Genomic DNA, 25,277 nt, shown 5'->3' on the forward strand with positions numbered 1-25,277 from the left:
CAATCACTGACTACTGCAGTTTAAAGTTATGAATAAATATGACTGAATACAACAATCATAAGTTAGTAGAAAATAGTTGGTAGAATTAGAGCACAAAGAATAGAGCAGAGTTTCCATGACTGAGTAGAACACAGAAAAGTTTATCAGTTATCTGTGTGGCGGATGCTTAAGAAATAAAAATAACCATGTACTCACTAAAAGCAGTTTCTCATCTAGAGTGTCCCACTGTGTGATCACTGACACTGATGTGGAATTTGATTTCATATGAAATAATAATTTTTAATATTCTTTTTCATTCGGAAAGGAATGTAAAAAACAAACTCTGAAAGAGCAAACACTGCAATCCTATGACAGGAAACATATTCAGTCATGGGTCTGCATAGTAGTGCATTGCAGTTCAATTAGTAGCACTAAATTGCCCATAGGTGTGAATTAAGATTCATTATAATGATACCAAAAAACCCATTGGACCCATTTCAACCATACATACATTGCACAAATATCACATTGAGAAGACAGGTCAGAGAGAAATCGCATGGTTAGAAAACAATGAAATTCACAACATCCGGGGACAAGAGGAGAAAAAAGAACTTTACTCAGACTGAGCTTCTATAGGAGAGCAGTTAGAGAACAGAAAAAGGGTGATTGTATGTCTGTGTCTGTGTACATGTGTATCCTGTGTCCAACTTGAGAGACAGAGTGTCCTTACACCTTGTTTTAAACAGAAGTCAACAATCCCCTAGCTGACACAGGTGATCTCGAAGAAGTAGGAGGATAAGGCAGAGAGTAAACACAGTCTTGTAATCTGAGATTTGTTGTTCCATCTTCAGTCTTGGAGCTTCCAGCTGGTGAGGGGAGGCTGCATGAAGACAATGGTTGTTTGGGTTTGGATTGGAGCGAGGAACTGCATCCACTTTCACAGTTGATCTAATGTCCATCACTGGTACCCAGATCTATCGATTCCCGTTGTTTGAGTCACAACATTTAGTTTTCTTCTGTAAAATGAAACCAAAAGAGCAGAGTTAGATATTCTTTCTGTTTCTAGTTCTAGGCAATCCCCAGGAAGATGAATGGTTATACGAGGGGATTTCCACAAAATGTTTTTCTCTCCTTACCGTTCTCTAGTTTTGCTGGTAGCATGAGATGGTAGCTGCAAGCCTTTCAGGTCACACAGATAATCCAGCTACTCCAGGATGGCAAATCCACACATTCTCTTGCAAGAAAGCTTGCTGTGTCTCTGAGCACAGTCTCAAGAATGTGGAGAATATATGTGCATATTTCTGATTAAACTGTCAGACTCAGACTGCATGATAGTGGCATGTTGTGAGCACAAATCATTTAGTGAGATTTGTGCTCACAACCCAGCACCGTGCAGTTTAATACCTATTCCTGTTTAAGGCGTTGTCTTATTGTTGCATGTCCAACACACCTGTTGCCACTTTCATTTCATATCCCTGAAGTTTCACAGATTTTGTGTTATAATCTGACAACAAGTGTTCCCCAATTTCTTTGAGCTGTGCACTCTTATCACATTTTGGACAGTGGCAACAAAAACTAGAGGCAGCATAAGTTTTGCAGAAGTAATCTGATCAGTCAGATTAGTTACATTCTGTTTCTGTCTTTACTGTAATGATGAAACAATTTCCATGACAGTGAAGTAAAACCACTCAAGTTGTTTCTCAATTTATCTCTGTGCCTTGTGCAACATCCGTGAGTGCTTTAAATAAACGGCTGTGACTCGCAGCTTACCCACACTTTGTAAAAGCTGCATGATGGCATTAGTCAGTGTACTCGTTTGACTTATTTACTCACTCTCTTTACTTCTATTTAATCATATCTCTTTATAAAATAATAAAAAAAAACTGTTTAAAGCAGTAATTACACAAAAGAAGACAAAAAAATGAACAGTACCCACAGTAGATCTGTGAAAGTCACCCCTGATTACACACTGGACAACATGACTGTTAAATGCTTATGTAGCTAGGCCAAAGAGAGAGCTGATTGTGGTGGTTGTAGCGTTGCCATACTGGGTACTCACTTTGTTTGCCGCCAAAGTACCAGTGACCCACCTCACATCTCCTGCAGGTTTTAAATGTGTCCTTGATCCACTAAAGCTGATCCAAATTGCTAAATGACCTCCACAACATGTCTTGAAGTTTTCAGAGCCCTGGTAGTGAACTAATCATTTGATTCAGCTGTGCTGACCAGTGTTGGGCAAGTTACTTTGAAAAAGTCATTAGTTATAGTTACTAGTTACTTCTTAAGCAACTGAGTTACAAGATTCTAAAAGTAATCAATTACTTGAAAAGTAACTATTGCGTTACTTAAAAAACATGTTCAACCCTCTGGGGTCCAGGTTATAATTGGCCATTTTTTACTACTTTTGATGTTTCCGTCTACATTTCACCTTTAAAAACTATTTACTTTGCCTTGTTTGGTATCATTCTTTTCAGCACAACCTCACATGCCTGAATTTACAGTTATGTTTTCATTTTGGCATACTGTATTAACACAACTGATCTAAATTCAGACAGAAAACATAAAATCCAAGTAGAAAAAGTTTTTAAAAAATTACTGTAACAACTACAAACATGTTTATTGAATCATATTTCATATTTCACAACTTTAAAAATTGTCAATTTTACAATCCTATTCACAAGTTTTGCAAACAACAAAGTTATTTGCAGCCTTTTACCTTTTTTTAAAATAACAATTTCAAACTATTTACATAACAGTCAGCTGTTCTGCATTAAATAAGATTCCACACAAATTATTTGTGCCACTCCCAAAAAATAATTTCTGTCCACTATAAAGGAGAACATCACAGGCTGATACCTGCAGGTCTTTTTTTTTTTTCTCTGCCTGTCCCATTTGGCTCTTTTGCCATCAGAATTATTGTCTAAAGGCGAAGAAAGATGCCCAACGGATTTACTTTACCAAATTGACCATCCCAGCCTTGCCGTAATGGTCCATTTGATTCACCTTTTATTGTTTATTTTATTTTCACTTGCTGAATACGGGACAGACTTGACTGGGGGAAAGAAGGGGAGAAAGAAAGAGGGAAAGAAAAACAGCTGAGAAGAGGGACAGGGGAGAAGGGCAAAAAACAAAAACCAACAGAATAAGCAGAGAAAATTTTTTAAAAAAAATACATATATCGATCACCTGGATCACCTGTTGAGAAAGAAAAAAGAAAACAAGCAGAAGAAAACGAGAGTAATAGAATAAACAACATCACGATGATATATGGGAATATAACAGTAAATACTAAATATTAAACATTATTGTGCAGCACGTAAGATCGACAGCACACAGTGTGCTTTGAGGTAGGAGCCAAAAAGGGTGTAGTTTGTGTGTGTGATCACCCGTGTGTACACCTGTGAGCATGAACGCGCTTGTTTTTTAAAAGGTTCCTTCATGTAATGATCTGCTAGAGGGTGTGGGGAGCCACTGCCCCGTCCTCCAGGGCATGAAGCAGGTACGGAGGAGATCAAAACTCCAGACATCCAGAGGCCCCCAGAACACAAGAGACCAAGGAAGACCAACAGAGGGGCAGCCACGCCACTGTCCCAGAAAGAGCTGAGGAGAGTCCCAGATGAGGGGTCACTCAGCAGCTGCGGAGCAGAAGCCGGGGGGGTTGCAGTGACGCGCCCGTGAGCTCCGCCGGCAGCCAGCTGTGCCTGAGTGACCGAGCCCCAGGCCGAGAGGCCGGGGGCACCCCACCTCCGAAGTGGCCCGAGCGAGCCCCAGGCTCCAGGCCCCGATAAGCAGCCGCCAAGGAGTGAGCCGGTGTGTACCTGGACGCCCATCCACGGACACAAAGAACCACCAACACACCGATGTCTGAGGGAGTCCGCCACCGGCAGGGGAAGTGGTGGGGGGAGATAGGCCTCCAAACCTTGGAGGGCCTGAGATGTCCCCAGAGAGGTGGCGTCTGATACCCAACCTGACATATAGACACAGACAAACAGGCACACACAGATACAAACATCCATTCCCACCCTCATGCTCTCATATGCACTTACTCCACACTCAACCAACGTGGAGACAGACATAAAGAGACGCTGTACACACAATCACACTCCCCAAGCGTACTCTACGAACCGGGTCTAGGTACCCTTGCCCCTGGAGGGGGAAACTGCACCCAGACCCAGGTGGTGTTACCCTTTTCCCTGCGGTGGGGAGAAGCAGACCGCCCCGACTCCGCAGCAGCAGGGAGGCCCCACATTCCAGACCCCAGTCGGACGGCCAACTCCTCCTCCTAACCCCCCGCTTCAGCAGGCTGCAGAGAACGGGGATGAGAGAAGACTCCAAACCTCCCTCCACCCGCTCATATGTAGTGTTGATGCATGTGTGTTCTAAGGTGCATTTAAAACCCAGGAGGGCATGGAGCTACCTGCCAGAGAGCAGCAGGTAAGCGCATAGCCCCCCCTGCTAGCCCTCATTGTCTACGTGTATTTAAAATTGAGAGGTGGGCAACAACGCCAGGGGTGAGGTGTACACCCTGATGGTAATTTGGATTCCGTGTAGCGTGCCCACCCCCAAGATCCTATATGTATGTGTAATGAGAGTGTGAGTAATGTGAATGTCTAAGTTGTGGGATAAAATTGAGGCAGAGGCAGCCAGAAGGGGACGGGGACGGGGACGGGGGGGGGGGGGGGGGGGGGGGGGGGGGTGGTTGCCTCCTCTGCACCCTGGTGACACACCACTACTCCAAGGCCCTGCATGTGTGGGTGGTTGTGGTGGAGCAGGAAGAGGGAGGCAGCTGGAGATGGGGAGGGAAGGAAGGGAGGGGCAAGTGACCCCTCCCTGGGGCCAGCTCCCCCACTGACCCCAGTAGGCACCCCCATACTCCGCGACCCGCCAGGGAAAGGGGGCCCAGGCCCATCCCGACCGGGGCCCAGTGCAGCAGCGCCGCCCGGCCCCACAGAGCCCGGGACAGTCCACCCAACCCCACCACAGAGAAAACTGCACCCACCCCATCATCCACTCATCTTCCAGACTACATAAGACAATAGACGCCCAGGCTGAGATCTTCCTCCACCTCTCCTGTATCTCCCCCTCCTGCAGAGAGAGTTCCTGAAGAGAGGAAAGCTCCTGCAAGATGTGACAACCTCCCCCACCAGTTGAAGAGCCCCCCAGGTGGCTCGACACACCGGCGGCACCCTGCGCCAGGGCTGGGCCCCCATACACCCACCCGCCCACAACCCCAGCAACACACCAACCAGGACCCAAGCCCCCGAGGCCTGGCCAGTGCCCCAGCCCAGAGCCGGAGCGCCCCCAGAACCTCACGCCCATCCCGGACCCACCCAGGGGCAGCCAGGCTACCAGGTCAGTAACCCACGTCCGTCAGCACAGACCCTCCCCTAGCCCCGCTGCACGCAGCCACGAGGAAACCGTCACCTAAGAGCCAACAGAGCCCCTAATTGGCCATGACCGCTACCCCGGGTTGAGCCCCCCAAGGAAGATGCCTCTGGGGAACCCCCCGACGCCCTAAGCCTGTCCCTACCCCCACACCAATCACAACAGTGAAGGCGGGACCAAACTATGACCCCCCCACCCCCACTAGGTGATGGAGCTGATCAAAGGAGCCCAGAGCAATTGATCTGATGTGGTGGCAGAGGCTGTATCAAGACTAATGTAATCTAATAGATAATTTCTATATTGGTTAGAATTAAGATTATTTTTATTTTTCCAGTTCATGAGGACTGTTTTCTTGGCTATGCATAGGGCAGTGAAAACCATATGGGCTATATTCTTTTCTGAAGTGACATTATCTAAGCTGCCCAACAAACACACTAAAGGGGAAGTTGGAATGTTATATTTCAGACACTTTGATAAGTCTTCACATATCTCGCGCCAAAACTTCTGAACTGGTGGACAGAACCAAAGAGCGTGGATATAATTGTCCGGTGAATTGGTTTGGCAGTGTGAGCAGTTGTTGGTAGACGTAAAGCCCATTTTGAACATCCGATGACCTGTATAGTGCACTCTATGTAGTATTTTGTATTGAATTAATTGAAGACTGGGATTTCTGATTAGATGAAAGGTTTTTAAGCAAATCTGAGACCAGAAGTTTTGGTCTAAGTTAACTGATAAATCTGCTTCCCATTTTGCAATAGGAAGTGATATTGATTCATCTGTTTTAGAAAGTATTCTGTATATTTTGGATAGTAATTTGGGGGTTTTAAGAGTAAGAAATTGAACCACACTTGGTGGTGTTTGTAGTTCAACTTGACCCGGTTTAAATTTCTTTTTTATTATGGATTTAATTTGTTGATATTCTAAAAATCTTTTCTTGTTGATCCCATATTGTGTAACTAGTCTGTCAAATGAAATAAATTCTGTTCCTTCTAGTATATGTTCTAAGTATTTGATTCCTTTACCACTCCAATCAGAAAAGTTTATCATATTATTATTTTGTAATATGTCAGGGTTGTTCCAGATAGGTGTACATTTGCATGGGATTAATGAAGACTCTGTCAACTTCAGAAACTCCCACCATGCTGTCAGAGAAGAGCTGATGTTGACGCTTTTGAAGCATTCATGTCGTTGGATGTTTGAGCTGATAAATGGTAGATCTGAAATCTCTAGATTATTGCAAAGTGCTTGTTCTACATCTAGCCAAGGTTCATCTAAGAGGGTATGTTTTAGCCATCCTGAGATAAACTGAAGCCTGTTGGCTAAGAAGTAGTGCTGAAAGTTAGGTAGTTCTAATCCTCCTTTATCCTTGGTCTTTTGTAATGTTTTTAAACTTATACGTGGGGGCTTATTTTTCCAAAGGAATTTGGACATATATGAATCTAAAGATCTGAACCAATCTTGCGGCGGTTTAGTTGGGATCATTGAGAATAAATAATTTATTTTTGGTAATATCATCATTTTTATAGTGGCAACCCTTCCCATGAGTGATATGGGTAGACATTTCCACCTAGCCAGATCACCTTCTACTTTCTTTAAAAGTGGGATATGGTTTAATTTAGTTAGATCTGCAAGCTTGGGAGAAATATTAATACCTAAATATTTTATATTTCCCGATTGCAGTGGAGTAGAAGAGGAATTATGGAAGGAGCAATTAATCGGAAGGACTGTAGATTTTGACCAGTTAATTGAGTAATCTGATATTCTTGCAAAAGAGTTTATCAATTCAAGATATTGGTTTGTGAATTTTGGAGAAAGAGTAACACATCATCCGCATAAAGGCTGATTTTATGTTCCACGTTCTTGCATTTTATGCCCTTAATTACTGAATTCTGTCTAATTGCTGCTGCTAGTGGTTCGATAAAAATTGCGGTTTAGTTGGGATCATTGAGAATAAATAATTTATTTTTGGTAATATCATCATTTTTATAGCGGCAACCCTTCCCATGAGTGATATGCAGTGTTGGGAAGGTTACTTTTAAAATGTATTCCATTACAGAATACAGAATACATGCCCCAAAATGTATTCTGTAACGTATTCCGTTACGTTACTCAATGACAGTAACGTATTCTGAATACTTTGGATTACTTAATATATTATCATGCTTTTTACAACAACGTGAATGTACTATTGCTGTGTGATTTATTACTATTACTGAAGGTCCGCGACTCCGAACTGTAGTAAAGGGACCTCTGACTAATACGGCGGGGTCCCTGTCGGCTCGTAGCCGAAAAATAGCTTTACTTTGTTGTGTGGGTCAACTTTTCTTGCGAGAGACAGAGAGAGGCGTTGAAAGACTGCTCCAACGGAACTTATTGTTTTCGGAGGAAAACACGAACACAGTGTACAGTCGAGTCTTAATAGCTTACTTACAACTGGGCTCGTCAGGCACTCTTCTTGGCTGAAGTGGTTATTATTATATTTACATGCTTCCAGCTCCCGTTTTTCCTCGATGACAACTCATACCTTTCCACTCCCCTTTTTCTCCCTCCTCGCGCTCACAGACCCATAACGTGTATGGCAGTCCATTCTCCCTGCAACACGGACTACACACGGACTACACTGCCCATGATGCTACATTCTTTAGAGCTATGCTTGTAGCATTCTGCCTGTTAGCTGAGCACAACAACAACAACAACGAAAAGGCGCTCTCTCACCCAGGAAACACACAGTCGCAGAGAGAGAGAGAGAGCGTCGCCCTGTAACCATGGCAACCGTAACGCTGCCGCCTGGAACAACAGAACGTAGCTGTCAAACAAAACCCAAACAGTCCTGACCCGCGACAAAATGAAACAGGAAAGTACCGCAGTGTAATCCATTTATTTCAACAAAGTAACTGTATTCTGAATACCACCTTTTTAAACGGTAACTGTAACGGAATACAGTTACTCATATTTTGTATTTTAAATACGTAACGGCGGTACATGTATTCCGTTACTCCCCAACACTGGTGATATGGGTAGACATTTCCACCTAGCCAGATCACCTTCTACTTTCTTTAAAAGTGGGATATGGTTTAATTTAGTTAGATCTGCAAGCTTGGGAGAAATATTAATACCTAAATATTTTATATTTCCTGATTGCAGTGGAGTAGAAGAGGAATTATGGAAGGAGCAATTAATCGGAAGGACTGTAGATTTTGACCAGTTAATTGAGTAATCTGATATTCTTGCAAAAGAGTTTATCAATTCAAGATATTGGTTTGTGAATTTTGGAGAAAGAGTAACACATCATCCGCATAAAGGCTGATTTTATGTTCCACGTTCTTGCATTTTATGCCCTTAATTACTGAATTCTGTCTAATTGCTGCTGCTAGTGGTTCGATAAAAATTGCAAACAGTGAAGGGGAGAGTGGGCATCCCTGCCTGGTGCCCCTCAGGAGACAGAAGCTGGAGGATGTCTGGTCATTTGTTCTGACACAAGGTGTTGGGGAATTATATAATATTTTTAACCAGTTGATGAAAGAAGATCCAAAACCAAATTTGTGTAAAGTTGCAAATAGAAATTTCCAGTTAACTCTGTCAAATTTTTTTTCTGCATCTAAAGAAAATATTGTAGTTTCAAGGTTTTTACTGTATGAGTAGTCTATCAAATTAAGTAATCTACGTGTATTTGTTGATGAGTGCCTACCTTTTATGAAACCAGTTTGGTCAGGATGAATTAAGAGGGGGGTTATTTTCTCTAGTCTCTTCGAGACTCTCCTCGAGCTTTGCAGATTATTTTGAGGTCTACATTTATAAGGGATATTGGACGATAGCTTGAGGGATATACAGGGTCTTTGCCTGGTTTTAGCAGGAGATTAATGTTTGCAGAATTCATATTTGATGGAAGTCTGCCCCTGCAGGTCTAACAGCAGCAGGTGCAGTAGCGGTTTTAGATACGGGCGACACGGGCGGTTGCCCAGGGCGGCATCGTGGTGGGGGGCAGCATCACGGGCATCGGCAAAAAAAAAATTAAAAATGCTCGTACTCATGCTGCCCCGACATCAGCCAGCGCATATTGGGAATGGCATAGGCACCGATCGGTTAGGTGTAGGTGTGTTAGGTTATGTTGTGGTGATCCTCGGGTTGAGGGATTTGTGTTCATACTGGAGTGCAAAATTAAAACCAATGGAAGATGGACAAGAAAAGTCCAAAGCCATCAGGTCCTCAGTTTAGAAAAAAGAGAAAAGAAGAGGAGGAGAAACGAACAAAAGATACAGGTAAGCAGATGTGTCATTGGATAATGGCAGATCATCCTGAAACAATCAGAATCAGAATACTTTATTCTACTTTAGTGTTCGCCCAGGGCGCCCAGGGCGCCAAACAGGCTAGGACCGCCACTGAGCAGGTGTATCACTCATTCTGCTTTTTACCTGGAGAAAGCAGTCACCTCATTGTTCTGACACACAACACAAAACTATTCACAACACTACACACTAACTACACAAGACAACACATTAACTACACACTCCAAACACGCTAAACATCACAAATCTCTCACATCTCAAAACTCGCTCTCTCTCTTTTTCTGCTGTCTTTCTTTCTTTCTCTCTCCCTTGCCGTCACTCCTAAAACTTACCCTCTTCCTAAACAACCAAATGTCATGTTGCGTTGTCATTTTTGATTGGTCGACATGGTACATTTTTCCACCAACATGAACGTTTGGTCATAAGCAGAGAGTGCTTGCTAACGCTGTCCTTAAACATTAAACATGACGAAACTATTCAGGAAAAACAGGCGTATATATTGTTTATCACGATTCTGGTTTTACGTGGCCTATCAACACAATCAACACAAAACTGGTATATATCACCTTGTTGCTTTGTCATCTTAAAGTGGTCATGTGATTGGCTTACCACGACTACTTTATTCTTCCTCAGTCAAACAGCAGCACTCATGCAAATGTTTTTTCCCCCTTAGTTCCAGGTGTTGTGCTAGACAGTGATTGTGATTACCGTCCGCGGGAGGGCGCGCAGGTGCCTAAAGCTGTAATGCCCAGATCACTTAAAGCTACTTCCGTGCTACCGATATAAGCTGCGGTAACCTGAACACAGCTTCAACCGTCTATTTGTTGAAAAATAGTAACGCGACTGCGCCGCATTTTCTTGTTAGTAAGGGAAACGGTGTTGTAACAATAGGATTGGTAATTAGTTAGATTAGTCGTTACTGAAAGAAGTAACGCCGTTACTTTTAAGGCTGTTACTTGTAACGCCGTTATTCCCACCACTGGCGTTGACCCAGGGTAAGATCTGAAACCTGCAGGACACCGGCGCTCGAGGCCTGGAGTTGCCTAGGTAAAGATGTGCGTGCATCTGCTGTCATCCTTCAGGCAGTTCAATTTTTGCCTTTAAAATAATCAGCTGCACTGCATTTTCTGGTTAGTAATTGTAAGACCGTTGTAACCAGTGTTGGTCAAGTTACTTGAAAAAAGTAATCAGTAACTAATTACTGATTACTTCGCCCCAAAAGTAATCCCGTTACTTTACTGTTTACTTATTTTCAAAAGTAATAATTACGTAGTTACTTAGTTACTTTTTAAAAACACGATTTGCAACCTGAATAGGTGATAAAGCGATAGATCACTCAGCCCAATTCTACTTTTTCTGCATAATCCATCATACAAAATGTAATCAAATGGAAAAGTCTCTTTTTAAAACGTGTTTTATTAGTTTTAATCTTTTAACTTTATGCATGAAGCAAAAATTTAATTACATGCAACATTCTCTGACTGGAAGAAATTTGTTTAACATTTAAACCTATTTTCTGCACATTCCAGCACATAAAATAAAATATTTTTTGTGTTTACACTCAGTCTTTCAAATAGATGCAAGTAAAACACAGCAGAAAATAAATAAAATCAAAGACTAGCGGTTCTGTTGCTCTATTTTCACCTGTAAAGCAGGAGTGGGGTAGGTGGAGGTGTGCCCTGGCGCGGGTGTGCCGCAGCGGTCAGTTGAAGAATCTGCAAGTTTCTCTGTGAATTTCCCATTACGTCATAGCGCACTCGGTGCTTGCTTGGAAGTTTAGGGGGTTTTTTTCGCTGTAAAAAGAAGATTTCTTCCCACGCACAACGGTTGCTAATGTTTTTGTCACTTTCTACGGAATCAAACTCAAAGTAAGGTCAGTACTTCCACGCTTTAAACACTGCACGCTCATACTCTCTCCCGCACTTGATATGTTATCCATTGTTGATCTGCACACAGCTGTTGTCACGAACGTTGCACTCGCTTACGTCACTGTCATGAGAGACTCTCGCAAAAAAATCACGGTTTTAGTAACGCAGTAACGCAGCGTGCTTATGGGAAAGTAACGGTAATCTAATTACCGTTACTTGCAATAGTAATCCCTTACTTTACTCGTTACTTGAAAAAAGTACAAGTACAAGTAACGCGATACTTCCCATCTCTGGTTGTAACAATAGCAATAGTAATTTGTTAGATTACTAATTACTGAAAACAAATAATGCTAATATTCCCATCACTAGTGATGCCATTGATATCAATAACATGGCATAGCAGGATCGCGTTACCTACTTGAAATATTGACACACTGCCACCACCACTGCACTTCTACCTGTCATCATTTGGTCTGTGATGAACTTCTGCTCTTCTGGGGGACAGTGTGGCAATATGTTGTCCTTGATCACCGCCAGTACTGCTGGTTGACAGTGATCCATGTCTTCTATGATCTTCTGGTCCATGATATTCATGTGTTCTCCTAGATGGTCCCTGATCATCATGTCCACCTCTGGGAGTTGGTGGGGCATCATGTGGTCTGTGATCATCTCCAGCACTGTAAGGCAACAATGATACTTGCCTTCCGTCATCTTCTGGTACATGATCATCATCTGTTCTCCTAGATGGCCCGTGATCATCATGTGCACTCCTGGGAGATAGTGGTACATGCTGTCTGTCATCATGTAGCCCATTATCACACTGCTCTCCTGGGGGAGGGTGAGACATTATGTGGTCCTTGATCACCTCCAGCACTGCTAGTCGACAGTGATCCATGTCTTCTGTCATCTTCTGGTCCATGATCATCATCATGTGCACTCCTGGGAGATAGTGGGACATGCTGTCTGTCATCATATAGCCCAGTGGTTCCCAAACTTTTTTTGCTGGACCCCCTTGTTTTACAAGAAAAAAGTTCGCCCCCCCCCCTTCACAAACACATCCTCCAACCACACACACCCATATTTTGCTCCATTGCGGTTTATTTCACACCTCAAACATTTAGTAAACAATTAAGCAAATACAAGTAATCTGCAATAAATTACAGGTAGTAAGAAAATAAACTACTAACTCTTTTACGCTACGTCCACACCTACACGGGTATTTTTGAAAAAGCAGATGTTTTGTCCACACGTAAACGGCGTTTCGAATCACCGAAAACGGAGATTTTTTTAAAACTCCTTTTTTGCGTTTACATGTGGACGAGGAATACGGAGTTCATCACGCAACGTCAAAGGTATGTGCCTTTTTTCACGTCACGCTGTGCGCCACGTTATTGTTTACATGAGATGAATTGCAGAATGGCAGATAGAGACAAAATACTGTTAATTTGACTATGTGCAGGTTTTACACGCTTACATATACACACGCAGTTACTGTCCCTCTATTTAGAAAAGCAGAGGCGTCACGGTGTGATTATTTTACGTGTAGTTTTTATTTTTTTTTCATGTGTAATAATATTCAACATTACTATCAATACATTTTTCAAAAAATGCCTCTCTGTGCAAAATGGGTTTAAAAACATAAACAACTGTGGGATCCTGTTTGTCCGTGATCTGAACAGCCCAGCGCTGCTCCCAACACAGGGAAAACCTGCAGGGGAGACCTACCTTGGCACTTGTGCAGGTGAAGCCAAAGGGAAGACATGCTTCACCATATTTTCTAGTCTTTGGCTTAGAATGAAGTTGGTTTGGAAACATATTCAGCGATGCTTCATCTCCTGCTTTGCATTTCTGTGGGCGCCCCGTGCTAGCAGTGTCCAAGCGTTTTGTTTTTTCCCCCCCTTTTCATTCCGCGCCCCCCCTGCAATGGCTCTGCATCCCCCCTAGGGGGTGGGCCCCACACTTTGGGAAGGTCTAATGTAGCCCATGATCACACTGCTCTCCTGGGGGAGGGTGAGACATTATGTGGTCCTTGGTCACCTCCAGCACTGCTAGTCGACAGTGATCCATGTCTTCTGTCATCTTCTGGTCCATGATCATCATCTGTTCTCCTAGATAGTCCATCATCATCATGTGCACTTCTGGAAGATCGTGGAACATCATGTGGTCCGGGATCATCTACTGCACTGCTAGCTCTCAGTGGAACATGCTCACTCTCTGGTGTGTTGTCATCATCTGGTGTGTTTTCTGGTCTCCTAAGAAAACAGTAGGACATGCTCCCTGTCATTATTTGTGGTTAAAAAACAAACAAACAAACAAACAAAACCCAAAGATGCACATGAGAAAGTACATGTGAGAAACTGTTCTAACATCAGAGGAAACACTGTCAGTACATATCAACATTTTAAAGTGTTGAGATGCTGACTGCTTGTGTCATTTTCAAGTGGACTTTTAGTGCTTTTAACAGAGTGTGCATATGGGAATTTTCGCTTATTTTGTTGATCTACTGTTGAACTTTGTTAGATATTATCTTTACACCTTGTTGATCGTATTCTTTTTCATTTTTGCCCCCTGGCCAGGAGTGTTTGATTTCTACTGTTTGTTTTAAAAAAAACATTTTTATTGTAATTTATTTTTTGCATTTTTAAAAGCAGTCTCTGCTGTTTGATTGGCTGACCCCACACTGCTCTCCACCCAGTCTTTTGCCTTCTCCGTTGGTCTGCAGTATCATCAACAAGCAGGGAAGGACAGACACTAATGTAAAAACAAGAGTTTTCTTTTAATGGCTCAAGGACATCTGGAACTGAAGAATACTTGAGCAACAAACCAAGTTCAGAATCTTGGAGGATGACAAAGGTTACCATTTGTAAGACACAGACCTTCATCAGCAGCTTCCCAAGGAAATCTTGAAGATTTACTGGCCAAATAAGATCCACCGTCATAACCTGTTGGAAAAAACTCAAGGCAAGTACCTTCAGAGGAAAAGATATAAAGAAGATAATGGAAATAGATAGGAAACCAGGCAACAACCTCACCAGACAAGCTCTGAAACTCAGAGGGGAAGAGACAAGGAAGCAGGCCAAGAATATATGGTAAAGAGATCTCAAAAAGAATACATTTGCCATCAGATTGAGAAAATGGCTCAAGACTGAGCATTTCTGAGGCTCCTCATCAAAGGTCCATACTCCAGAGAAGGGTTAAGGAAGTAATATATGTGCTTTCTCTCTGAGGAATTTCTTTTTTACAGCATATGTACGACCTGTTTAACTTGCACTGAGAACTCATTTGACCACATGTTTTAGGTTAACACTCACAAATTGCAAACACTACACTTGGATCCCTGCTATATGTTTTACTTCTTTCATTTATGAAGAAATAAAAAATACAATTTTATCAGTCCCCTTTAAAGCACATATGCTTTAAAATGAGATAAACTTTATATTTTCCAACATACAGACAAGCAGGTAAATGTTAGAAGTACCTTATAAGATATCCATGTTTATAAAAGTACCATGCTGCAGCCGCAGTGACATTCAGGAAAACCAAAACACCAAATAAGGCCCAAGCCGCAGAGCATGCTCCTACATGGACACAAGAATTAAGAATATTTGACTTTTCCAATTTTACATTTGGATGACTTGGACAGCATTCAAACACCATGTAATACCTGCACCTGTACACATTCAAAAACTCTGTCATTCCAACAAGTTCTAGGGCACAAAAATAAACAAGACAAACTTGATACGACCATGAACAGAACCTATCACAAGTCAGGACATGCTCTAAGTTTTAGGTTTTGGAACTGACTTGAATAATATAATGTATTGGATGACTGGAGCATCAGTTATCTATCAGTCATTCATTCAATCATTCATTCATTCACTTGTATGTTTATGCCTTCATATGGAGAGTCCATCATTTTACTCCAAGTGTAAATGTTCAAGTTTCTATTTATTTCCTTTGATTGCGGTCCACAAAAAAATAGAACAGAATAACTTCAGAATGATACAATATGCACAAAAGTTTGGAAATCAGAAACAAATTGAGAAAGATTTGGACAAACTGCACAGTTAAATCCAAGCTGACCTCACCTGATGCCACATGCACATACAGCTGACTGTGTTTTCTTCCATATGCATTAGATGCTTCACACTGATAGAGGCCATTTAGATCAGAGGTCCGACTCAGCAGTTGTAGCTTTGCACCATCTACTTTGACAGCAGACTGCAGCAAAGACTGGCCAGATCTGGAAAAACATGAATGAGGTTTATTGTGAAATGCACGACAGGGCAAAAAAAAAAAGTGAGTTGTGCTAAAATTCCAATGAATTTCAGCTATTAGTTTGTTAGTTGTGTTAGTCATTTTCCTTGCTCACATAAATGTTGCTATGTTCTTGAAATTAAACCTAAATACATGATCTACAGTGGGGTGAAAAAGTATTTAATTAGCTACCAATCGTGCAAGTTGTCCCACTTAAGAAGATGAGAGAGGCCTGTAATTTTCATCATTGGTATTCCTCAGCTACGAGAGACAAAACGAGAAAAGAAAATCCAGAAAATAACATAAAAGACACCTGTCCACAACCTCAAACAGTCACACTCCAGACACCATTATGGCCACGACGCAAGAGCTGTCAAAGGACACCAGAAACAACAGGCTGGGAAGACTGAATCTGCAATAGTTAAGCAGCTTGGTGTGAAGAAATCTGTGGGAGCAATTTTTAGAAAATGGAAGTCATACAAAACCACTAATAATCACTCGATCTGGGGCTCCACGCAAGATCTCACCCCATGGGGTCAAAATGATCACAAGAACGGTGAGCAAAAATCCGTCTTTTACGTCGCTGATACAAGACAGACGCCAATTATCAGCGCTGGAGAAGCGCCCGAGAAGACATCATGAACGCTTCCTGGCCATCCCGTGTAGATGTTAGTGAAACTGTTGGGAAGACAACATTGGAGAAACGTGATTATTTTATTTATACTGTATAATCTGCAGATTCTGACAGAAATCTGCAACTATCCTTTGAAGCACCGCTCCTTTCTAAAACAGCCATAAGGATCATTATTAGGCCATATGTAAATAACAAAATAACTTTACAACTTAAAGCAAAATTGGGAAACGTAAAGTGCGGAACGAGTCTTTATATTAACGGCCATCAGGCTAACAATACTGTTTGGTCTGGGTCTAAACAAAGCGCTTTGTGTGTGACGTCTTCTTTTGCGCATGCGGGCCGCTTTGAGGGTTCACACCAGAGCACGCTTGCTGTCACATTTTATCTGTAGTGTGAACAAACAGACAAAAACATTGGTTTGGTCAAAAAATCTGAATTGAGCATTAAGACCTGCAGTGTGAACGTAGCCTAAGTGGTGATGTCATACCAGCGAAAGCTTGCCCTCTCTCAGGGCTTTTTCAGCACAGTGTACTTAGACAAACCTAAAGAATCAATGGAATCACTTAAATTAACTGAAACCATTATTCAAACTGCTTTACCTGCTCCAGGCAAATTTTGCGTTTGGGTTGGCTTCTGTCAAACACTCAAACGAGTCCTCTGAAATCACTCTAATCTTCACTTCTGTGGGGGCGACTGCAAAAAAAAGAAACAGAAGTGTGTTAATCATAAACTGTCAAAATAAAAGTGAACATACCTTTGAATCCTATCATGGCAGGCAGAACCATGAATCTTGGTTGCTTTTCTTTTTTTTTTAAGCAGTGATCCTTTCATGCACATTTAAGGGTGTTAAAAGGGCTGACTAAAAAAAAGGCTCAGTAAATTTTGTCGTCATTTTGGGGACTTCCACCAAAAAACAGCTTCACCATACACTAAAAAAAGAAACGGTACTGGAGGAGCATGCTTTCATTTTCAAATTAGTCTGAATTATTTTTGCTTCGTCCTCTGATCATGTGTGTGAATAAAGAACAACGACATCATTTTTAAGACAAAGCAATTTGAAACCTCTTTTATGTTGTGGCATGGCGTCATGATAGAACTGGAGGGCCAGAAACAGATAAACAGATGCACATGGTTATTGACATTCTACTCTGTAGGACAGTCTGTGTCATTTAATTTCTGTATACATTTTTTAAATATTTGATCAAATAATTAAACTTCTTCAATAAGCACTAAATGGTAACTCCATGAGCAGCTGATACTCACAGTAGACCTGTATGGTGAAGGGCAGGGTTGCTTTTTTAGTCAGAGAGTCACCGCTGATGACACACTGGACCTGGTGACCGTTAATCTCTCTCGTAGGAACGCCAAACAGAGAGCTGACTGTGGTAGTTGTACCGTTGTCATACTGAGTGGAGTTTGCTGCTGTCCTCACTTTGTCTCCCAAAGCACCAGTGAGCCACCTCACCTCTGCAGGAGGCTTCGATCCAGCAGCCGTGCAGGTAGCAAATAAAACCTCTTCTTTGCCCAAAGTGGGAAGATTTTCCTTGATGTTTGTGAAAGGAGGCACTAGGAGAGTTACAGCACACAAATAAATAAACATGCATACAGGATGATCAAAGTAACTCTGTCTCTATCACGCAAACGAACACACAGAATTTTTTAAAGATAAAAAAAGTTTAGTATACCAAGCAAATTCAGAGGTATCTCTGTCTTCTGATTTCCACTGGGAAAAAAGGTGAAGATGCATGTGTAGCTGCCTTCATCCTTCAGGGCAACATTGGATAACTGGAGAGTTCCATTATTGTCATTAAAATTCCCGATATATTTAAATCGATCATCATGTCCATTGAAAAACTGTGGACCATCTCTGGGTAGGATAGTTAGGAAATTGTCATTGTGAGGTTTTTCTCTTGTCCTCCTCTGCCAGGTAATCTGTGTCAAGTCATCATTGGTATCAATGACATGACACGGTAGGATAGCAGTACCTCCTTGAACCACTGTTACGTTTCCACCAATCACCTGGAGAGCTGTAAAAAGCATGAAACACTATCAGATTACAATTTCTTCTATATCTTACTTTCTGTGTGTGTGCTTTGTCTCTACACCAAATCTTGAAATTAGGCAGTTTTGCAGCATCTTGCTGACATACAATTGCAGTGTTTTTCCTGCATAATAAAAATGTGGCATAACAAAGAGGTCTTAGCCTCCAAATATAAATGAAAAATCACTGTGACGGTGATAAATATTTGAACAATTTCTCAATTTCTTGGGAGTTTAAAGGACTCAAGCTTAAAATGAAATCTGTTTATCAAATAGCCAAAAGTAAAGTAACACAACTGAATCCCTTGCTACATGTGAACGAATCAAGGCTACGCGAGTAACTTGTTATGTTACAGCTTTGTGGCAGGCAGGAATTGGACCCAAAATGCAGGACTAACAGGCAGAACATGAACTTAAACACTGCTTCATTGCAGAATAGGAAGTGATACAAAACAGAACCAGGCTAAACTGAGCTTCTGAAACCTAGGGGAACACAGGGAGATGCACACAGCATGAGGGGCAACGCGACAACGAACAGGGGCAAGCACAGGCAATAAATACAAAAGGTGAACTGGGCAAAGAGGGAACGGCTGGGAGACACGACTGATGACAATTACACATGACAAGACAGGGAAGACGCAAAACTGACACATGACGCGGACCTTCAACGTAAAACAGGAAGAAGGTCATGCATGCATACACCTGGGGCTTAGCCCTAAACGGTAGCATGCATGTGGGATTGGGGGGGTGTAGAAATGACTGAAAAACATGGCGTGAAGTTGAAGATTTATTAGGCTGTGTTTTGAGTTTTGTTTGAAAAAGAATAACTTCATATGAGAAAAAAAAATATATCACATATGCAGGACACCTTAAACTAGTTTTTTAATACAACAGCAAGGCAGAAAAAATGAGGGCTGTATCAAGACACGAGGACTAAACCCCAATTCAACCAGACCCAGAACTGATCAGGAATTAAAACAGGGCTACAACAGTTCAAAATCAGGACTACTTTAGGACTTAACCAAAACAGAACCAGAACCAAAACTAGATGATAGTAGCACTGAAAATCATTATAGACCTGCACTACAATGACAACACCTCTTTATTGTGGTAACATGAGACTGTATCTTCGAGGCTTGAGTTTTGCGAACCTGTCAATGACATTTTCAATTAATTCAAATATTCCTTTTCAATAGATAATATGATGAGTTACTAGTTTGTACCATATTATTTTTTAATTCTACAAAAGTACACTATTCAGATTCAGAAAAGTTTATATAATTATTTAGCCTTGTTGTGCAAACAAACCTACATAACTTAATAAATATAGAATTTGAAAAATAACAAAGCTAAAAAGATACACTAGGTACTAGATACATGTTCTAATTAGTTTTGGCAAACAACCATTTGAGTAACAGGTCTGTCTCACACTGAAAAAAAAAGGGATTGGCCAGCTCTTGGATTTACGTAAGCATCTTGCGTGTATTTAACACAAGTGCCTCATGCTTCAAAGTTAAGTGTAACTATATAGTGTAGAAACTACATGATATGCAGAGAGGCTAGATTAAATCGTTCATGTCATGTTCGAGTGAAGTAAGTCAATAACTTACTACGACACTGCAGGGGATTTCAGTCTTACGTGCTTTGAATAGTGGTTTCAGGAAGGCATCCATCTCAGTCAAGTCGAGCAGCCGCCTCTACTTTTTTCAGTATACCGAAAAAAGTTAATTGGGTGGTTGTTACATTAAAAAAGTCTACCTTGTAATTTGAACACAATAATTTCATGTTTCTATGAACGTAATTAAATCATGAAGGATTTGTACAAAATTCAACAACTTAATTTGTTCTTGTTGGATGACATGATACAATCTAGTAAGAGTGGTTAGTTGCTGAACTCATGAAATTCACAAGATCGCACGAGATGTCAAACTGCAGGAAAATCACTGGAGTTCTAAGAGGCAGACAACTACACACACATCATGTGTATGCTATTGCTATTTATTGTGGTTTAACCTGTCAAGGACAAAAATGTACAAAAAATTCTGCATCAAGCCTTGAAATCATAGCTTTCCTACTTTTGCTAAATCTGGCATGGTGGTTAGTGCTGTTGCTTCACAGTAAGCAGGTCCTGGGTTCAAATCCACAATCTGGCTAGTTTGCACTGGCTTCTGTCTGGGTCTTCTGGTTTCTTCCCACAGTTAAAAGTTATTCAGTTGTTAGAGTTAGGTTAGGTTAATTGGTGATTCTAAATTACCTGTCAATGTAAGTGCAAATGGTTGTTTGTGATAGACTTGTGAGCTGTCCAGGGTGTACCCTGCCTTGTAACCTATCACTTCAGGGTTATTTCCCAGCCCCCCTGCAACCAGGATAAAGCTAGGATGATGGTAGTTTTTGTAGATCCATTCAATTTTTATGGTAACCAGACTCTAGACTTTGTTGAACATTATGTAATATGAAGACAACATGTAGTATTTAAGTGACCAAGTAGTACTGGGGTAAAAAGTTGAAATAAAATGACAAAATTGTGAAGGATTAAAATATTCCAAGAGCTCACCTTACTTCATCTAAACATGTTTCAATCGCGTTTTATGAACACAAAATGCACAGGTTTATTGAATATGAAAAGTTGTGTTGATTTAACTCAGTTGTTTAAGTTTCTGCCAAAGCAAAACATTTGTGTGCAACCAATGTCCACTATTGAATTAAGTAAATCCAACATGGCCTTTTTTTCAGTGCACCTGGCTCTTGTTCCATCTCTGTTCTGTCCTCATTATCCTCTCCATCCCCCTCTCTGTTCCTCTCTCTCCCTCTTTGTGCTAACAATCAAGCCAAACACCAATATCATCAAATATACAGTTGAAACAATATATTTACATACTCTTCAGATAAAAATACAAACACTTTAATTGTAAAACATCAAATCAGACTTAATGTTTTTTTAGATTGATAAATATATAAACATGCTTGTTGAATTTAAGATGTAAAGAGAGAAATTGTATGTATTTCTTAATTGCAAATGGAACCCAAATTGTATTCAAAATTGAGCCACACTTATGGAGCTCCACAATTCTTTCCCTGGTGTTTTGGTTGATATCTCTTGATTTTCCCATGTCAAAGAAACAGGCTCTGTGTTTTGCCTTATATGCATCCACAGGTGTGCCACCAATTTACTCACATGGACTCTAATAACCTATCAGAAGCTTCTTAAGCTCAGAATGGAAACGTCTGGAGTTTTCTTATTAATTCAAGACACAATAAAAACGTGATAAAAAATAGACAGCTCTCTCTCTCTTTATTCTGACATTTAACTAATTCAAAAGATATTTCAATATTTATTTATCTAAAATAAAAACAAGTTTACTCTAAATTGATGTTTAACAGTAAAAAAAAAATGTTTTTATGTTTTTTCCCTAAAGTGTATGTAAATATCTGGTTTAAACTGTGAATATACTGCTGTGTATTGAAATTCCTCTTGTTTTGCAGCATTGTTGTTGTTCGGCTTTTCATTTCGCCATTTGTTGATTCACTGGAAGAGCAAGTAACGTAATATGGGTCAAGTGTTCAGTTTGATATCAATCTTTCGTGATACACCGCCATATTTACATTATTTGTACAGTACGAATGATTTGCTTTGGTACCTGGTCAAACTTAAGCTCTCCTCTGTCTGCGTTTCTCCAACAGCAAATTCGCAGACAGCAGCTGCTGTGCTCAGTCGGCTAGTGCCTGAGCTTGGATCATACCAAAATTAGGGGGAATTTACGACTGCGCGCTATGTGCTTCAAATATTGTATGTAGTTTTTGTTTTATACAGTTGTCAGTCAGGCACCTAACTGTGAAACAAATTTGTAGGGGATAAGTCCCGAAGAAGATAAAAACACAAAGGATGAGATAAACATTCTCTGCAGGGATGGGAAGCTTGATGCTGACATCAAGCTCAGCTCAGATTTTTCGAAACACAAATGTCACGTGACCGTACATTTATAAGCAGGTACATAGGCACGTGCAAAAGAAAATAACAGGCCTTCTCTCTCTATTATCTTTGCGATGGGTTGTGAAAACCAGCAGGTCTCCATTCACATAAACCCCAACATTCAAAGTTTAATTAAAGAAATATCACCTTATTCAAATGATTATAGTCACAGACGAGAGAGAGGAAGTGACAGAAATAGAGAGATTGGCGATTGACAGGGCTGGACTGGCCATCGGGCATACCGGGCATTTGCCCGGTGGGCTGCTCGTGATTTTTCGTTTTTATGGGCCGATGGGGTTTTATTTCTTTTCTTTTCTTTTACGGTATAAATGAATGGTGGTGGATTGGCCAGTTGGTCATGATCGACTCTGGGCTGGACCAATTACAGCCGAGGAGGTCGAACTTTAAAGTCGAGGTGAAAAGGAACGCGATTTCTCCCGTACTACAGCTAGAAAGTTGCTAATTCAATCATTAAACTGATCAATGATCAGCTGATCGGCTTTTCTCTCTGCGCCAGAAATTGGAAACCAGCGGATGTCGCGCTAAAAAAACAGCAGCATGTTAGCTTGATCAGCTGTTGTTAGAATTTATTTAATATTAATTTCTAGTATCAGCTGATGTTTGCTGGAGCCACAGCCGTAAAAACTGCTGGTCATGATATCGGTTTGGATATCCTGGTGAGAGGGAAACATGAAGATGAAACCAGGAGATGTCCTTACTGAATCATCAGAGCTGAACAGGTGATGAAGAAACAGGTTTACCTTTTAGGTGACATGAATGAGTTGAAGGGAAGTTATGAACTGTTTCTGAGAGACAAATAACACCAGGATCCTTTTTTTATGTAGCTCACAGCTGGTAACTGTGCAGGGGCGGCTCTAGCAAAGTTTTGCCAGGGGCTCAGGGAGGGCATGAACAGGGAAAAGGGGGGCACAAAGAAATACTTTTCCTTCTTATTCTCAATTAAAATGTCTAGCTTTTAATAAATATTTATCTGAATCTTACAACCAAAGTTTTCATCTGATGTAAAATGTATAGAAATCCATTATTGTATTCAGTAAATATTAAGTCTAGTATATACCCTAGTAAGTTATAGTATTCTTTCCTTTGGGAATGTACCATCTGTGCAGTCTGCAATTCTGTTGAAGAAAGATGTTGAATCTATTTAATTACTGAAGAAAAATAATAGATTACTGTGCATTTGTTTGATACGTGCATTAAATTAAAATCGGTTTTGCTTCCTGGTGAAACTGTTGGGGAGACAACGTTGGAGAAACGTGATCATTTTATTTATACTGTATAATCTACAGATTCTGACAGAAATCTGCAACTATCCTTTGAAGCACCACTCCTCTCTGAAACAGCAATAAGGATAAATTTTAGGCCATAGCATCCCTGGCTGAATGATGGTCTCTTATACTAATGCGTCACAGAGATTTCATTAAAAGTTTTTTCAAATTTCTCCTGCTCACATATAGCATGCACATCAAATTTGCATCACTTAATTCACTATCACCTAACTAGCTTACAACTACACATAAACTCTATTAAACAACATTTTGATTGCACATAACTAATTCCATTAAAGGAAACATTAACAAACCATGTGCCATTGTCAGCCTGGTACTAATTTGCACAGGCAACGTACATATTTTTCACCTTAAGGCACATTTACCATGTCATACCTTTACCAAACATATGTGAAGATTTTACCAAATTTGAAAGGTCATTTACAATATGTACATAACAAAATAACTTTATAACTTAAAGCAAAATTGGGAAACGTGAAGTCCGAAACAAGTCTTTTTATTAAGAGCCATCAGGCAAACAATAGTGTTTGGTCTGGGTCTAAACAGAGCGCGTTGTGTGTGACGTCTTCTTTTGCGCATGCGGCCGCTTTTTATTTGTAGTGTGAACAACCGGACAAAAAAAATCGGATTTGATCAAAAAATCGGAATTGAGCATTAAGACCTGCAATGTTGTATCAACAAAGCCAGCGGTTCATTGTGGTTTAAATTCATGAAATTACCCAGCCAGAAACTGAAGGAGTAGCCTAGTGTTAACACACACAGGCGCGCAGACATTAATTCAATGTGACCAATTTCTCAGCAAGACAGATGAGTCTCGCTCCTCTCTTTTGTACCCCCTCTTCTGTTGTAAATATCTCATAAACAAAATGCATGCAGGTTCAGAACAACAGAAACACGTGATGAGGACTAAACAATCACACTGCACGAGATTTTGAATTCTGCAACACTTTTCTGTGTCACTGCGTTAGTGAACATCATTATCAAGATGCAACGATCACAAAAGCAGCCAGTTCCGGTGCAGATGCTGTTTCACAAAGCCTCACCTTTCTTCGTACGAGTCTACCTTCCACAAAAGAAGCAGCAATAGCATAAAAATACAACAAAATAGAAAAAAATGTAATCGACGTACCTGTTACATCTGTGCGCAGAAGCGCTACCATCAGAAATAACAGCCTGCGCAGCATCGAGTGACATCGGGACGATAAACTGTGGCGGTAATTGCCACAAAAAGGAGAAATGTCATCCATCCGCTAATCCTCGGTAGATCAATTAAAAAAGAAAAAAAAGATATCCACACATATCGACTTCCGGGAGAGATTAGGTTTGTTACTACACGACGTGCGTCTTTAAAACGCTAGGACGGAAATAAAGCAAGATGCAGGATAGGCTGTGTGCATGTCTAATTTGTAGCTATATTCATGTGAGAAAATGAACAGATAGATAGCGCAGTTTTTATAAAGTATGAAAAAATTACTGGTAGGAACCGATTGTTCATCAAAATGTAGACGATGACGGATTAAAAAGTTGGCCACCTGCTGCTGCTGCAAGAAG

General features: G+C 40.9%; 1 protein-coding gene across 6 annotated transcripts; it reads right to left on the minus strand.

The window, feature by feature from the left end:
- Positions 1 to 12,596: 12,596 nt before the first annotated feature.
- LOC146370749 (nectin-4-like) lies at positions 12,597 to 25,277 on the minus strand. 6 transcript variants are annotated; one of them, XR_014797231.1, is made up of 8 exons: positions 24,856 to 25,277; positions 18,095 to 18,436; positions 17,673 to 17,975; positions 17,009 to 17,102; positions 15,607 to 15,761; positions 14,997 to 15,096; positions 14,395 to 14,487; positions 13,668 to 13,770 (listed from the first exon to the last, which is right to left on the minus strand). XR_014797231.1 is itself a non-coding variant. In XM_084908918.1 (7 exons), exons 1-7 carry the CDS (start codon positions 24,971 to 24,973, stop codon positions 13,506 to 13,508), a joined length of 1,377 nt encoding a protein of 458 aa, XP_084765044.1. In that variant the 5' UTR covers positions 24,974 to 25,275; the 3' UTR covers positions 12,597 to 13,505. The 6 variants fall into 6 exon arrangements, 3 of the variants coding, with proteins under 3 accessions (XP_084765044.1, XP_084765045.1, XP_084765046.1); XR_014797233.1 differs by having other exon boundaries at positions 14,395 to 14,460; positions 24,856 to 25,276; XM_084908918.1 differs by lacking the exon at positions 14,395 to 14,487 and having other exon boundaries at positions 12,597 to 13,770; positions 24,856 to 25,275.

This window comes from Perissodus microlepis, chromosome 16, assembly GCF_051167445.1.
Source record: "Perissodus microlepis isolate ML-2025 ecotype Zambia chromosome 16, ASM5116744v1, whole genome shotgun sequence".
In the NCBI taxonomy this organism is placed as follows: domain Eukaryota; kingdom Metazoa; phylum Chordata; class Actinopteri; order Cichliformes; family Cichlidae; genus Perissodus; species Perissodus microlepis.